The sequence below is a fragment of the Strix aluco genome, chromosome 17 (assembly GCF_031877795.1).
Source record: "Strix aluco isolate bStrAlu1 chromosome 17, bStrAlu1.hap1, whole genome shotgun sequence".
NCBI lineage: Eukaryota > Metazoa > Chordata > Aves > Strigiformes > Strigidae > Strix > Strix aluco.
In genome coordinates, this window is record NC_133947.1 from 7,843,471 (window position 1) to 7,858,805 (window position 15,335).

At 40.6% G+C, this 15,335-nt stretch overlaps 1 protein-coding gene across 3 annotated transcripts in view; it reads left to right on the forward strand.

Moving 5' to 3' along the window:
- ZNF217 (zinc finger protein 217) overlaps positions 1–5,827 on the forward strand; it is a 28,624-nt gene extending 22,797 nt beyond the window's left edge. For all 3 annotated transcript variants that reach the window (XM_074843058.1, XM_074843059.1, XM_074843056.1), the window contains 2 exons: positions 2,311–2,439; positions 3,739–5,827. In XM_074843058.1, the coding sequence (XP_074699159.1) occupies positions 2,311–2,420 (110 nt within the window). In that variant the 3' untranslated portion in view covers positions 2,421–2,439; positions 3,739–5,827. The remainder of the gene's footprint in view (positions 1–2,310; positions 2,440–3,738) is intronic.
- The last annotated feature ends 9,508 nt before the right edge of the window (positions 5,828–15,335 follow it).

Sequence of the window (15,335 nt, forward strand, 5' to 3'; positions counted from 1 at the left end):
AAGTCATTCATGCAGTTGTGGAATTTACAGTGCTTTGCAGCAAGACTTTTTTTTTTTTTAAACTAATGGTTGATAGCCACTAAGTACTTAATGTGTGATTTCAACATTTAGTGGAGGACATGGCTGTCCTTAAGGATGAAACTGTTAATTTGCACTGACCGAGGACTTGTGCTTTGTGACGTTGCTATCTGTTGAGCAGATAGAACATTCACGGTTTTGAGAGAATGCTCTTGATGTTGTATACAACCCTATTAATTTTCATGAAAACAGGAAGGGGGAAGTTACGTCTTGCAGCTTCAACCAGCTAGATGAGTAGTCTGTACCCTGAAGACCAGGTGGTGGGCAGTGTCTTGCTGCTTTCCAGCATTAATGTATATTGGGGATAGGGAAATTCTCTTATTTTGCCAGTAGTCTTAGTGAGGTTAGCCTCTTGAAGTAGCAGTTGATGCAATACTATTTTTAAACAATTACTTCATTGGAATCCACCTTGTTCTTCTTTTGAAATCTCCACCTGTCTGCCAGAAAAATCTCTGCGGTAGGCTTTTCTTCCTCTTCTTTGGTACAAGCCTGGAGACAGTAGCCTGTAGTAAAGAACTTTCTACTGTTTCTTGTTATTTACAGCTCTCAAAACTATGGCTGCAACTAATTTGACAGTATTGTTGTCATGGAAATGAAGATTTCATTGTTAGTTGCACAGTGCTGTCTCAGGACAAGAAAAACAACTTTTTATGGCTGTTACCTACATTGGAAAGCCTTGTGAAACAAGACCCCCTCTATGGGTTTTCTTAGCAACTTCAGTAAAAGCTCAGTGCAATAAAATGTAGGTTTTTACGGTTAATTTCCTAGGCTTCTAACCATTCTGCCTAGAAGTACCCAACACAAACCTTGATAGTTGTCTGATAGGGTAGAGGGTGGCAGACAGGCAAACTTCTCAGTATTAGAGTATTGATGTGGGTGGAGACAGCGAATATGAGGTTCTGCAAATTCTTTTTTTTGTTAAAAAGCTGAAGTACAACTGTTTGTCTAAGAGTTGCAGCTCCTCAGAGATGTATTTTATAAGATACCATATGCAAAGTACTGCAGGTGTAGACCTGCAGGTTTCTGCAGTCTTTTTATTGAACTCTGGTGATATTATAAAACATGATGTCAAAACCTTTTTTAAGGGCCTGTGTGCCTTGTGGCAACATTATTTAGGTCCTATGAACATGTTATGTCGCATGTTAAATGCTGGATCAAGTTGTCATGAGAATATGTTCCACTTGGCAAACTTGATTAAAGCATGATGCCTTCCGTTATTGCTTGTAAGCTCTGCCATTCTGTGTTGCCCCGAAGAGACAGAAACATTCTGAAACCACTCAGTTTGTGTTATTTTCAAATTAGTTGCCTTTGCAATGGCAACATGCTATCAAGGATAACCTGTTGGCTGATTGATCTGGCAGAGGCTGCAAATTAAAGACAATTGCTCATGACACACTTCAATGGCTTTGTAGATTCTGTTGAAATATTAATTTAGCTTTGCCATTTTAATTTAATTAAAGCTTGCTAGGTTTTTTCAATGCTGCATTTAAAGCTTTCATGGAATATGGATGGCAGTTGGGCTTTTTGTATCCTGTGGGAGTAATGATGATTGACTTTTTTTCCTTAATTTTATGAAGTGTTTTTGACTGCTTGCTTAAGCTAATAAGACTTAATATGGAACAGGCATTGATTTCACATATATAAATTTGAATTAATGGTCTCGGATAAACATGAAATTACCTGTATACTAGGCTGAAAATTGCTTAACAAAGGTCTTCAAGTAAATGTATATTAACACTTTAAAGTGTCACAATTGCCGTATAATCTGTGATGGCAATAATGTAGTATACCTGTTTCTTCTCAAATATTCATATTTAAAAATTCATTTTTCAAACAAGTACAGAAGCTGGATATGTGTAGGCATCATGCTGTAGAACGTACTGCAGCACTTTAACCTTCTTAAAGTGAAGTCTGCTGTGTGAGTTAAGCCAAGAAATTTCTTTCTTGCAAATGAGCAAAATCTGGAGAGATGGACGTCATGTGTATACACCTTAGAACAAAGTTGTTAAATTAATGCTTTTCATTCTCCTTGTATCTGGATACTGAATTTCATAAAATCTTTTAATCGGGCTAGGAGTAACTATTGTCTTGGGCCCTGCTCGTGAGATGATTTGTGGTAGTATCTCTGGAGTGGGATTCTGGGTGCTGACATAGACCTGCTCACAATTGAATGTCTGACCAATTAGATTAGCAGGAGATAATTCTAACTCCTCTCAATTATTTTTTTGCCAGGAAAGAGATCAATGTCATACCAACACTTATCTGGCAGTGTGCTACAAAAGCGAAGTTACGAAAGTTTCATTGGTAATGCACACTTCCGACCAAGTGACAAGAAGAATTGACCATTTACTTCAAGAAATGGTAAACTAGCCTTTTGAACTAATTGTTACTTAAATGTTGCATTAGGTACTCATAGCATCAAAGGTTGCTGCATAGCATGATGAGAGGTTATGAAAGTCTGAACCAGAACAGCTGAAAATACAAACTCCCCCTCTCTTACAAACCAACCAAATACTGGTATAGCAGCATGAGTTATTCTGAATAGTGGTAATGGCTTGCATAAGTAGTACATAAATGCTCCTTTTCTAAAAGAAATGGAAGGGCTAACAATAGAGAAATATATTAATTAGTTACAATGCCAGTGGGAAGTGTTCAACAAAAGGGCTCTCCCCTTAAGTCAGTACTTGAGGGTGGGGGAACATTGTGTGGAAAACTAGAAATGAGAGGAAGTGCCTGTTATCACAGCTCATGGATCCTATGAGAGGTTATGTTGGTTAGTCCTTCCTGAAAAATGTAGACATTAGTCATTTTACAACTTCTGAAGATTGTGAGGATTACCTCAAACAACAAGACTCTTTTTGGTGGATTATTTCATAGAGAAGTAAGAGTTTCCTGATGGCTCCTTGACAGTTTATCTTTGTGTACCAAAGATGTTATTCCAAATAGTTTTTCTTTTGTTTGAGGGGTGGGTGTAGCCTCTTAGGGAAACAGGTCAAGTGAAAAGAATTAGCCTGGTGTTCTGAATTCCCATGCTTCATCTCTTCAGTTCTATAGCTGTATCTCAGAACTGAACAGCCCCATTGTGTTTGCAACATTCTTAGCTGCTAAGGAGATAAGTACTCTATAAGACTATAAATAAATACATCTGTATGCTTTCTTCAAACCCAGAGCTACAGATAATTTTTCTCATTCAAATTTAAGGAGATATGTCTTGAATGCTATAGTGTGTGCTGGTCCAGGTGCTGTTTTATGGAAAGATTTTTACATATCTGGGGAGCAGAGCTATCTGACATCTAGTTGACAGCTTTTAAAATACTTTGCTTTATTTCTTGATATTATTCTAATCTTACTGCTTGCTTTTATTGTTCCCCTACTAAGCATGTTTTTGTGTAGTTCTGCTTTTTTAAGCTAACTCAGTTTCCTGCCTGTATTTCTACTTGGGGCTTGACTATCTTCAAAAGTAGACTTGATTGCCAGCTTTTTATTTGTCAGATAGAAGACACAGACCTTATATGGCAATATCAGTTTCTAAATACACTCATGCAAGGGTGTGGAAGAAATTGCCTTCATGTTTTAAAGATACTCCTCACAACAAAAAAAAAGTGTTGTACTATCATAAAGTTGTATACCAAAACCTATTTTTTTTCTTTTTTCCCCTAGGTCTAAGGAGACAAGTACCTGTTCTATGGAGTTATACCTGCAGTTTATCTTTTGAGGAAAAATGAATGGTGAAAGCTACTGAACTAAGCTGTGATTGTACTGTATAAGAAAAAACACTACAGTTTTATAATACTGGTTCTGTTAACATTTTGTACCAAATAGCCATAAACAGTAGTCTAAAGTTATGAAGGTGTGTGGAGAATGTATATCTTGACATTGACTTTTGAGTATTTTTCATTAGAATTAATTGACCAAATATTAGGTAGGAATTATATTTTTACATACTTGAGCGCTGCTGAAGAGTTTCTCTTTGAAAGAATATATAATCGTTGCACCTCAGGTAAATTGTAAATACTGAAGTTGAAATCCTGTTGGCTTAATGCTCCTTCTTCGTAAAGTTTCTCATCTGTTTTTTTTCTGTTGAACTATGTTAGTTTTTTTAAACAACTTCCAAATAAACTGTCTGAAACTGTCCAGTTTATAAATGTTGTGAACATCAAAGCAATGGTGCTGACATAATGCTGATCTGCCTTGTGTATGTTAGGACCATAATATGTTGGAGGGATCCATTTCCCTGGGTTGTTTCCAGCATATTTTTAAATGCAAGGAAGAGGCAATACTTGACATTTTGGATTTCTGTGTGGCGTTCCTGAAATACGGTTGGGTTCTTCTCATGGCATTGGTTGCCGTTCTTCAGAGAAGCCTCTTAAACATCTCTACCAACATACAGACTTCTAAAATACCTAGGATTTGCATGAGAAACGATACTAATCTAAATGTTTCAAATGTTTAGTTTTGTACTAAACTCAATACAGTTACATTTAGAGGAAAACTACTTTGCACCTTTGTCCAAACTGTAAAGTCACAAACAGACCTGCAATATGAATATGGGATCTACAGACTTCAAAAGGGACGTGGCTATGGTGTAGCCTGCCTGACTGTGCTTGGAAGCTTCTTGATGTCGAGTTCTAGCATCTACTGGGTGTTTAAAATAAGTGAGAAATAACCTGTAAATGGGAGAATATCTCCTTTTATTTTTTTGTGAAGACGACAAGAGTTTTTTCTAATGCACATGCAGTTTAATTTTTGTAAAGGGAAGATGGCCAGTTACCAGCCAGTAAAGCAGAATTGTTGCATATTTTGACTTGCGTTCCTAGTTGCTTCTCATAAAACCTGTAGTTAAGAATTAATTTCTTCTGTACCTGGCTTTGACTTCCATATATTTTAGTAAAACAAAAAATGAAAAATTTTGCACTGTTCATTTTGCGCTCTTCCCTCATACAGCAAATGTAAAATAGCAAAACCTAGAAACTCTTGTTTTTTCATTATGCAACTTGAGATGTTCCAGTTGTATGTCTTAGTTCCTGTATATGGGACCTATTTTTAATGTCTCTGTAAACTGGCGATGTAATGAAGTGCTGTGTATCAGGAAATTGTACACTATTTACCTTTTTTCCTGTTCATAAGCTGAGCCATATGTACATAATCTAGATTTTTGTTTTCCTAGTTTTGCACTTTTATAGCCTATTTTTTGAAGATGAATTCACTTGGAAAATGGTTAATCTATTTTTTTGCGTGATCTTTCAATGAATCTTATAGAATGCATGCTGTAACTGTCATCTGTGTACCTTATGGGGTTCTGTGATTAAAATGTACAGGGCTGGTTTTTAAGATGTTTCAGCAAACAGACCTAAGACTTGTTTGTTTTTAATCTCCCTTCATGTGGTACAGTTTCCCTCAAGGCTTTTTTTAGTAGGTATCTTGGGGATGGAATAAAAAAATGGACATGACTATTTCATGGCAGCACAGCCCTGTACTTCAGAATACACTTTGCCCATCAGTATTAACTATTGGGATACTACTGGTTTGTATGTTTCTATGGAAATAACAGTGCATATATAGAGGTACAAATTGTTGATTTTTTTTTGTTTATGTATTTATTTCATTCCATTTTGTCTTATTTTAATTGTTGGAACCGGAAGTTGTCAAGCAGTAGGCACACGTTACTCATTTAATTTATAATGTATTTCACTTTAGTTGAGTATATTATTACATGTGGATGTAAATATAGACTCGGTGTTTTGCAAAACTGGTTTCTGTGTCTTGCTTTTAAAGCTTAAAATGAGTTGCCTGGAATTTTGTATTCGTTTGACCTTTCATCGTACTTGCACCGCTGGGGGAGGAGGAAGAAGGAGAACCTGCCACCAGCCAAAACCAAATTCATGCCCTGTTCAGTTACTTATATGAAAATACTGAGTCACTTCCCAAAAAATCAGTCTGTGAAGCTTAACAGGAAAACTCTTAAAATAATGAAGAAACTCTTTGTTTCTCTCTTTCAGTTATTTTCCTTCAAGAAAGGAAATTTAGTTATTGTAGGCATTTTCTGTGGTCATAAAATTATGAGAGGAACATGTATTTTTTTGTGAGGTTTCAGAATTTTTATGGGTGTAAACTTTGTGAAACCAAATACATTATGAAAAGCTTCTAGGTCTGATGTGTTCTTGGAACTTGACTGAGGTGACAGAGCTTGCCACCACCTCTGACCATATTCCTAAACTAGATTCTGAGCTTGGAAGACAGCTAGAAAAGACTTGTCAAAGGCAACTCCTCTTTGAGAGAAAGGGAGCTCATCAGCTGAGATCCCCAATATAAATCAACTGCACTTGAGGGCACTTGTGAGTGATTACAGCCTCGTTGACATCACAGATGAAGCTTTTGGTTCCTGTGCTAGGCTGCCCCATGGTACCATGATAAGGTTTGTAGAAGTAGGTTAGACTAGTTTCTTGACTGAAGTAAAAGCAGTGCTGTTGGGGAGGATAAAAGCTTCTAAGTGTAGTTGCTTAAGAACAAAATGATGGGGGCTGTGGATCTGTCATTCCCTTTGGAAATAAGTTCTTACAGAGCCTGTGGTGCACAAATGAGTCTTGGAGTCTTGCTGCTGAAGGTCTTCAGCTGGGCTTAGGGTAACATTCAGTGCAGTGCTGAATGCCAGTGTGGTTAGACAGGGTACAAGAGGTAAGCGTGAGCTTTGGAAGTCATCTTTACTGTTAACCATGGCTTTCCTTTGGTGCCTCTTAGGAGTTCTAAGGGTCCTTCTTTTTGCCTTTAGTAGTTTCAGATAAGCCAGACCGACACAGTCAATATGTATTCCAGTGACTTTAGGTATCAGATGCCTACATTGCCATACCAATTTGTGAGTTATACAAGCTGTCAAATTAAAAGTCAAATTAAAGAGCAAATCTCACTGACTGAGAAGGGAGGCGTAAAAGATGCGGAACCAGTACAAGGATATTCAACTGAAGGTTGAAAAGTCTTTTTGGCTTTAAGTCTCTTGCATCTTCAAACAGTGTGGGATTTTGGAGGTGTTCTTTTCAGTACTACCATGCCTGCTTTGTCATATAATTGGTTCCTCAGTTGTAAGCTACATTAATACTGCTAAATTCGCACCCCCCCCCCCCCCCCGCCATTCCTTTGAGATAAATGTTATTTTCAGCTGAAGTTGGGTTAATGGAAAAGCTGAGACTCTCTTTGGGAGGAAGGCCAAAACCAAGAAGAAATGGAGCCAGTGAAGAAAGCTAGGGTGTTGTTTTCACTGTTGGTGTCAATAAAGTTGCTCTAGCTGAGGGGTTAGTGAGATGTGCTCCTCCTGACTCACGGTGTGCTCTGGTTCTACCCCCCTTGTGCCAGTGAAGCCCTGTGATAACTGGTTTGCATAACCTGCAGAATAACAGGTTCTGTTTGTTGCCTCCAAGCAGATTATCCGAGGACTTCAAGTATTGTCTAAAACACTGGAAGGAATAACTAAAATATGGTGTTTCTCTACAGTTGTAACTGTTCAGATCAGCATTGTAAGTATTTGTTTGAAGGACCTTGCTCCTATGCTTTTAATGAATTACCAGTTAAGATACATAGTCAGACTACTGTATGTCTTGAAATTATGAAGAAGCAACACCCATTTTCTCTTACAAGGAACAGAAAAATCACAAAACAGTTTCTTCTTCCCCTTTGTGAAAGAGGAAAATATGCAAGTGCGTTACTGAGCAGATTTCTCTGTTCATTTGCACACACTTGAGAAAAGTGCATTTAATTAGGATTAGCAAGTCTCTAAATTGCAGATGGTTCTCAGGGGAAAAAATAGTTATGAGTGCATTCATGACATTAAAATCAGTACATTTAATTCAATTTCATCTTAATATTAATTCATAACATCTAAAGTAGTAGTTCCTACAGAAGATATTCATATGACTTAGAATTACTGGGGAAAATGATACCTAGCATTTCCAAACATGTTACAGCATGATTACTGTGTGTAATTATGCAGATCGAGTAACTACATGCTAATTACAAGAGTGCCCATTTTGATATGTATTGTTATCTGTAACAGGGGTCGGTTATATGATATGCAGTTTTATTTAGTTTGGAGTCCATTATTGATAGATACTGAGTCCAGTAGGGGGTCATACGTGAAATATTGCAAAAATAAGTAGCTATTAGTAGCTGTTGGAGCACAATTCTAGAGAGAAGGCTGCTGGGTTGAGCATGGTATTACAAAACAAGAAATGCTCTGATTTAACACTTTTTCAGACTGCCATGTTGGCCTCTGTTCTGACCACAGACCTGTAAGTATGCCATCTCTTTCTTTCAGGAGTGAAATGTGAAGGTGTGGTATCTTCCCAGATGATCCATTCTTAACTTTATTATTGGCTCTAGTTGAACTGAGCCTGATCTGCTTAGGGCAGCTACAACAGCTTTATATTCCTTCCATATATTTTGTACAAAAGCAAAGGAACATACTTAGCTCTGGGCCAAGCTGGATCTTTCTGTGGGATAACGAAGCTTGGAACTGGGAAACTCTGGGTTGTGGTAATACCACTCCCTCTTTAGTTTTCTCCCTTTGTTTCCACCAAGGTTATCCCTAGCCCCCTTACACGCAAAATACCATCGCTGTGGGCTTCCAGGCTGAGCTGGGCTCTGCAGCCTCCAGGTGTTCGCCTCTGCCATCGTCGTACCTTTGACAAACGTCTCTCAGATTCTGTAAGACAGGGAAAGGTGGTCACCGCCAGTCGGGGTGTGGAGCCCTCCTAAAGAGAGTCACCAGTGCTCCGGTTATTTTCCCTTATTAATGGTGGAAGCTCTGGGGCAGGCTGAGGGGTGGCCCCCAGCAGCACTGTGAGCAGGAGATGCTGCGGAAAGGGCGATGCTGGCACCGAGTTCCCTGGGCTCGGGCTGTGCCGGGCGTTGAGTGGCGATGTTGGCTTGGGAGAGCGCTGGGAACCGGCCGGGGACGCGGCAGCACCCTGCTCTGGAGGTGCTTCGTGTGTATGTGAAGGCCAAGTTTACTTTACATTCCTAAATTAATTAGCAAATGCATAAAAGTAGATAAAAATAAAACAAACACAGAGCTGCCCAGAACAGACCATATATGCAGAAAGATGTTGACCTATTTAAATAATCTGTGTAGCAGAAATCACAGTATAACCAGAAAACTTCACCGACAAGTGAGATGAACCAAAGGAAATCTGTAGATACAGAAATGTTATCTCTGATTTTCTCTTCTCACCCTATCAATATTTACTGAAATGTGTTGCTACAGAGCAGATTTAGTGTGCAGTTTAGCTGCTGGCTACCATTATTTTTGACTGCTCAAGATTTTATGATTAATTAAATAATGCATTTTATAATGTGGTACACATCACTGAGACAGACATTTCTCTGCATGACTCTTAGGTACAAAACTATCTGCATGAGCAAAGCTGGGCTAATAAATAATTATGGAACACTTTGGCATTTAAAACTCATTTTATACATAGAAAATGTTTTCATTAATCCTCTCTGAAAGTCATGACCTAATTACTGATTTTTCGTCATCTTGACTAATTACTTGGAAAGAACATTTCTGCAATTTTATCCCTCCTTCTTTTGGGGCAGTTTATTGGAACAAGTGAACCGGAGGAGCCTGCGTTACCTGTGACAGCTGAGAAAACAGACAACTTTGTTTTCTGATGATTCTGGAAAATCAGGAAATAGTTTTCCCTTAAAGCAAAAAATGCCCCCTCTTATCAAATAAAAAAAAAAAAAAAAAAGAGTCACATTTTGTCATGAAATATGTTATTTCAGTTTAGGGTACTTCTGAATTTTTAATATATATATGTATGTTCTCAAAAATCTAATTAAACATTGCTAAATAAAGTACTTCTGAGCAAACTGAATGAAATTTTAATGTCAAAGTTGAGCATAAGTAGTTTGGAAAAGAGAAGATGAGGACAACTAAGAGAAATTATAATTAATTCCAAAATCCATTTTCACCAAACCTGCATTTTGTTCCTCCTGTGTTCTTTCAACTACCTCTCACCAACACCTCCAAAAATCCCCAACTTTTCAGCCAGCAGGCCACGGTAAGAATACATCTGCTTACATCTGCTTACAGGTTTCTGTTCTCAGTTACACAAGGAGAAATGTCTCTGCACTTCAGTTATCTTTATTGTCCAGATAACATATTTTCCAGGCTCAATTTTTTGGTAAACTTTAGTGCAAATAACACCTTAACAGAAGCACCTTCCCAATTTACTTCTCAACGTCAGCATCGTGTGTGTGCTCTGTGTGTTCCACAGAGTCAGATCAGGATGAATTTGGCACTTCTTAATTTCTGTTTCTTTTTTTGATTTACCTGCAGCGTTGTGTTTGGGTTTGTATTGCTTGTCTCCTTCCCTCTGCTTGAGGTTAAAAGGAAATTGAATTCAACATTTCTATTCAAATTGGGTCTTGTAAAAGTCTCTTTTAGCAGAACTTAAATCTGGGCTTTTGACAGAGTCTGTTTTCAGATTGAAAAATTTCTTTCACAATAAGAATTTTGGTTGTTTTCTGTTTAACTCCAAAAGCCTCCACTGATCATCTTTCAAGCATTACCACAATTGCTTACAGATGGACTTTTCGTATTAAAAAAAAAAAAAAAAGATTTCCCCCTTCTCTAACCTAGCATTATTGTTGTTTTCCTAAGATCAGGGGCTTCTAATTTTGTTAATTTAACCTGAGTGCAGAGCTATTGATATTTCATTAGTTACTTCAGAAAAACAAGCAAACAAAATTCTCAAAGACTTGTAATACTGTTCAGTTCTTGGCCACTAAATGTGAATGCTTGATTGTCCTGGTACAATAAATGTTTTGGGTATGGTTTTGCTTCTGGCTTTTTGGGTTTTTTTTTGCTTGTCAGTGATTTTTGGCACTGGAATTATAGAGACCAGTGTCAGGACACCTTAATCACACCTGAATTGCACCACACCACTGACCCGCACACTCAAAAAGCCACATTCAGTGAATTTAGTTGTGAAGGTTTTAAAAATAAAGATCAGTGATAGTCTACCACCAAAAAGGATGTTTTGGTAGAGAGTCAGCTCTGGTAACTGAGGAACTGTAGCTATACATGCACCATTATAAATTAAAGTTGAGTATTAATGTAAAATTAGCATCATTTTTTTTTTTTTTTAAAAAAGAAACTTCATATTTAAGGTATATTTCTCTGGGTAATATTTCTTTTATGTAATTTAATGTTTCCTTTGCAGTAGCACCTCAAATGTCCAACGTCAGCATTGCAGCCCTCTTCTGGCTGGACACTGCAGGAACAACCAGTAGGCCAGAGGCTCCAACATTTCAAAGGCAGAATTCATTGCCATTTCTGTACAAAGTCCCTAAATACATTACATCCATAAAAGCACCATTTCACCAGCAAAAGTATGTCTTTTCTGCGTCAAAAATGTTGTAAATACCTTTCAAGTCTCAGTACCATTGCAATAAATATTTTCAGTATGTAGGCAGTCTTTGTTTCCCAAATGCTCTTGTTAGTGTTGAGGTTTATCTGATTGTCTCTAAAAGAAGCCTCCTCCTCCCTCACTAGGGCCCTTATTATGGTGCACTTAATATTTTAGGGACTCAGGTGTATTTTGCAGGACAACCAGAGGAGGTATCAAAGGGCTTAGCCTGGATTACTGTTTGGGCTGCAGAAAACTCTGCCAAAGTCCTAAATTTTACAAAGTGGAGTGGTCTGAACCTTGGTTCACAAGACTGCAGGGGTCTGATGTGCTGAGAAAAAATAAAGGCAAAATTTGAACTGTGTTTCCCCAAAGCACAGCTTGGATAAGAGCTCCTTTAGAGCATGTGGCTGGTGCTTAAGGTACCACACAGTCTTGGGGCAGTGGGGAGCTGGGTGCCTACTGAGAGCTCTCACCCCCTTTTGTGCCTTTACTGTGTCCTTATATTGACTGAATGCCGTATGAGCACACCCCTTTTCCTGCATACTCATTTACGGTGCCAAGTGCACTGCTGATCGTCAAAAACAGGGCACGTGAGCAGACGTCATTTGAGGAGGGCCCTGTTCAGTCCTCGTGTACGTGTGGCCTAAACCTTGCTGCGTACCTGGTGTGGCTGGTTAGTTCTACCTGCTGTGATAAAAGCCTGGCCCTGTCCGTGACTGCCAGCACCAGCACACTCCTGCTCCCCGTGTGAGCTGGTGGTTGGAGGAGGAGAGGATCTGCCAGCTCCTTGTCCTGGGTGGGTTAAACGCCGGCAGCTGGGGTGTCTGTGTGCTGCATCCCGGGAGGATCCCCATCATCATCCTCAGGACCTCAACTCCTTCCCATGAACAAGGAAAGATCTTCCCAGTAGTGGGGAGCAACTTGATACAACCTGAACTTTTATTCTCTGTTTCGGATTATTTTTCTCGTGATATTTGTCACTTCTCTTTCCATGAAGACCGTTTCCTTTGCAGCCTTTCCTGTCCTCAGCCTGAGGTCTGGAGCCCAGCTAAAAGCTCAGTTTGCTCCAGAATTGCCTCTGAGCTGGGGCTGAGGAGTCAGTGTGAGCCAGGAACAGCTGCTGAGGGTATGTAGGGTTGCCTTTTGTTCCTCTAAACTTTTGTTTTCCTGACCATAAATCTTTCTAATAAACTGCCCCGAGTGACATAAACCTCTCAAGCGGCTGGGCCAGGCATGGTGTGCTCAGCAGCCATGCCCCAGGCTGACTCAGCTGCGTGCAAACAACCGGGAGAGCTGAGTCGTGCCCCAGTGTAAGCGATGGCCCCACGTGGATGTGTCCCCGGCCCGGGTACCCCCTTGCCCACGGAGGGCTGTCTGCGAAGGGCGGCTGGCTTGAATGGCACTTCTGTGCTTTTATATTTCTGAGCAAACTGTGGATCCTCAGTTGGTGTGGTTTGAGGCAGGTGAGTCAGATAAATCCCACTGCTGGCATGGCAAACCCCAGCCCCTGGTCCCAGGCTCTCCTGCCCTACCTCTCACAGACTTGGTCATGTCCCACCTGAAGTCCTTTGTACCATGACCTTGGTGCCCTTCTGGAGCTAATCGATCTCTCCTTAGTACCCGGACTTCACTGTCAGACCAGCTATTTAAATTGTAAAACACTCAGCAAAGGTAGATAGAATTAAATTTATTCCTGAATTGTTGAATAATGTAATATTCGTGTTGTACATAAAAGAATCACAAACCACCCAGCCTGATTTTCCTATGAAAACATTTAACTTTTATTAAATCAAGACAGTTTTAAGGAGCAGCAAAAAATGAAAGCAAAAACAACTGAACCAGCTTTCAAAGTTGCCCTGTAGCCAAAACATCCATCTGAGAAGCTGAAGGGTTGATTTTATTTGTTTGTTTGTTCTTCTGTTGGAGTGTATCACCAATAATTAAAAAAAAAAATAAAAAAAGAGAGATACAAGTTCAAACTCTTGGAATAAATTAGAGCAGTCTCTTAAGCCTGCTGAGAGCTGCCTACAGCTGGTTTGGCAGCCTCCATCAATACGGGAACGCTGCAGCATGGGTAGGCACTTGATCTTGCCGAGCCCCGATCCTGCCCAGCCGGCTGGACCCGGGGCTCCAGGACAGAGGGGATGTGGCTCCCTGTGGACCATGGTCCCGGCCCCGCAGCCTTACGGGGTGGCGTGAGCCAGCAGTTGTGTGCAAGGGCATGAGGTGAAAACACGCTCCAGTGGTGTGTGTATTGCTGCTTCGTGGAGTCACTAAAAGATCTGGGGTCAACGTTTGTGCGCCTTGCAGGTGAGACTCCCTTCAGGCCAGGATTTGGCCCTGTACCTATGAAACATGCCTAAACCATTAACTATTCTTCCGAGGAAAGTGGCAGAGGACCCTGCGTGCTGGAGTTAAGTCAGAAAGGCTAGACAAAGCCCTGGGGAGCGGTCTGCGGGGAACAAACCTGTATTGGCAGACAGCAAGATAAATTGGATGATCTAATAGTCCTTTTCCATCTCTAAGTTTTATGATTCATTTGTTATTTTAGCCATCTATATATATTTTTTATTTTACCCTAGAGGGGTTTCTTGAAATGTGTGCAATATATTCCTTTAAAAAAAAAAAAAATCACCTAAAAAAAAAAGTCAGTGTTGCAGGATCCAAGGCACTGTCTCATAAGTATATTTGCTAACGAACTACCCAGCATGTAGAAGTTGAAGGGTGGCTCCTGCAGGTCAGCTGTGGGTGCTTGCGGTGTGGAACGGTCACACCAAGGAGCGGATGGTGGGGCGAGAGGGTGCAGGGCCTTTCATCGGCCTTTGGCTCTGCACAGTGGGGATGGGTGGCTGAAGAAGGGATGGGTGATGCCCTGGTGGCCCCTGTCCTCCATGCCAGGCTGGAAAGACCCCGAGGGGAGCTTGGGGAAGGCAGGACATTTGGAGGAAATCAGAGGAGAAGGGCGACGGCAGGGTGTGGGGGACACATCCAGCACTTTCCTCCCCTCTGCTCTCCCTGCCACAAGCGTGGGGACAACTGCCCTCTCCTTCCATGACCGGAGAGCACATGGGTGGGACAGAAGGGCTGGCAGCAGCGTGGGGAGGCAGCTCTGCCCGCAGGAGCACGACTGACGGTGGCCGTGCAGCCGGCTGGGCTGAGTTGCTCATCGGACGTGTCGTCATGGCAAGGAGGAGCAGCGGCAATTAAATATGGCTAACAGGTGATACTGTACCCATCAAAATTTAATGAGTACAAGTCTCAGGAATCTCTGCCACGGAGAGCTTTGGCTCATCAGCAGTAAATAACCCCTCACGGCCGGGGCGGCAGCGGCGTGTGCTGCTTCACACGGGTGTGTGACACATCACCCCGCTCGGGGGGATGTTATGGGGGACAAGGGAGTGCTTAGGGAAACTAAGTGTTAAACAGAGCCATCCGTCTGAGGGGGAGCACTTGAGAGAAGGGTGTTTGGTATCTCAATCATGCCTGGTTTATGGCTAGCGAGCCTTGAATTTGTGTGACAGCAGCCCAATGCCTCGCTGTAGATTACACCATAAATAACCCAGGCATGGAGTGGTCAGAGGAGCCAGATGAGGGAAAGAAAAAGATCTGTTGAAACAAATGCAGGGTGGTGTAGTTGGATTTTTTTTTTTCTTTTTCCTATTTTAAGTGATTATTATTTAAGGGAAAGGAGGCTGCTAGAAATTGTTTGTGAGTTTTACTGAAACAGGCACATTCCTGTGGTTTTTTACTCCCACAGCCTCTCCAGGTCAGTCTTTTTCTTTCTCTGCAGAGAAAGAAAGGGGAAAAAAAGAAAGAAAGAAAAGAAAAACCCACACAAAAATCAATCCA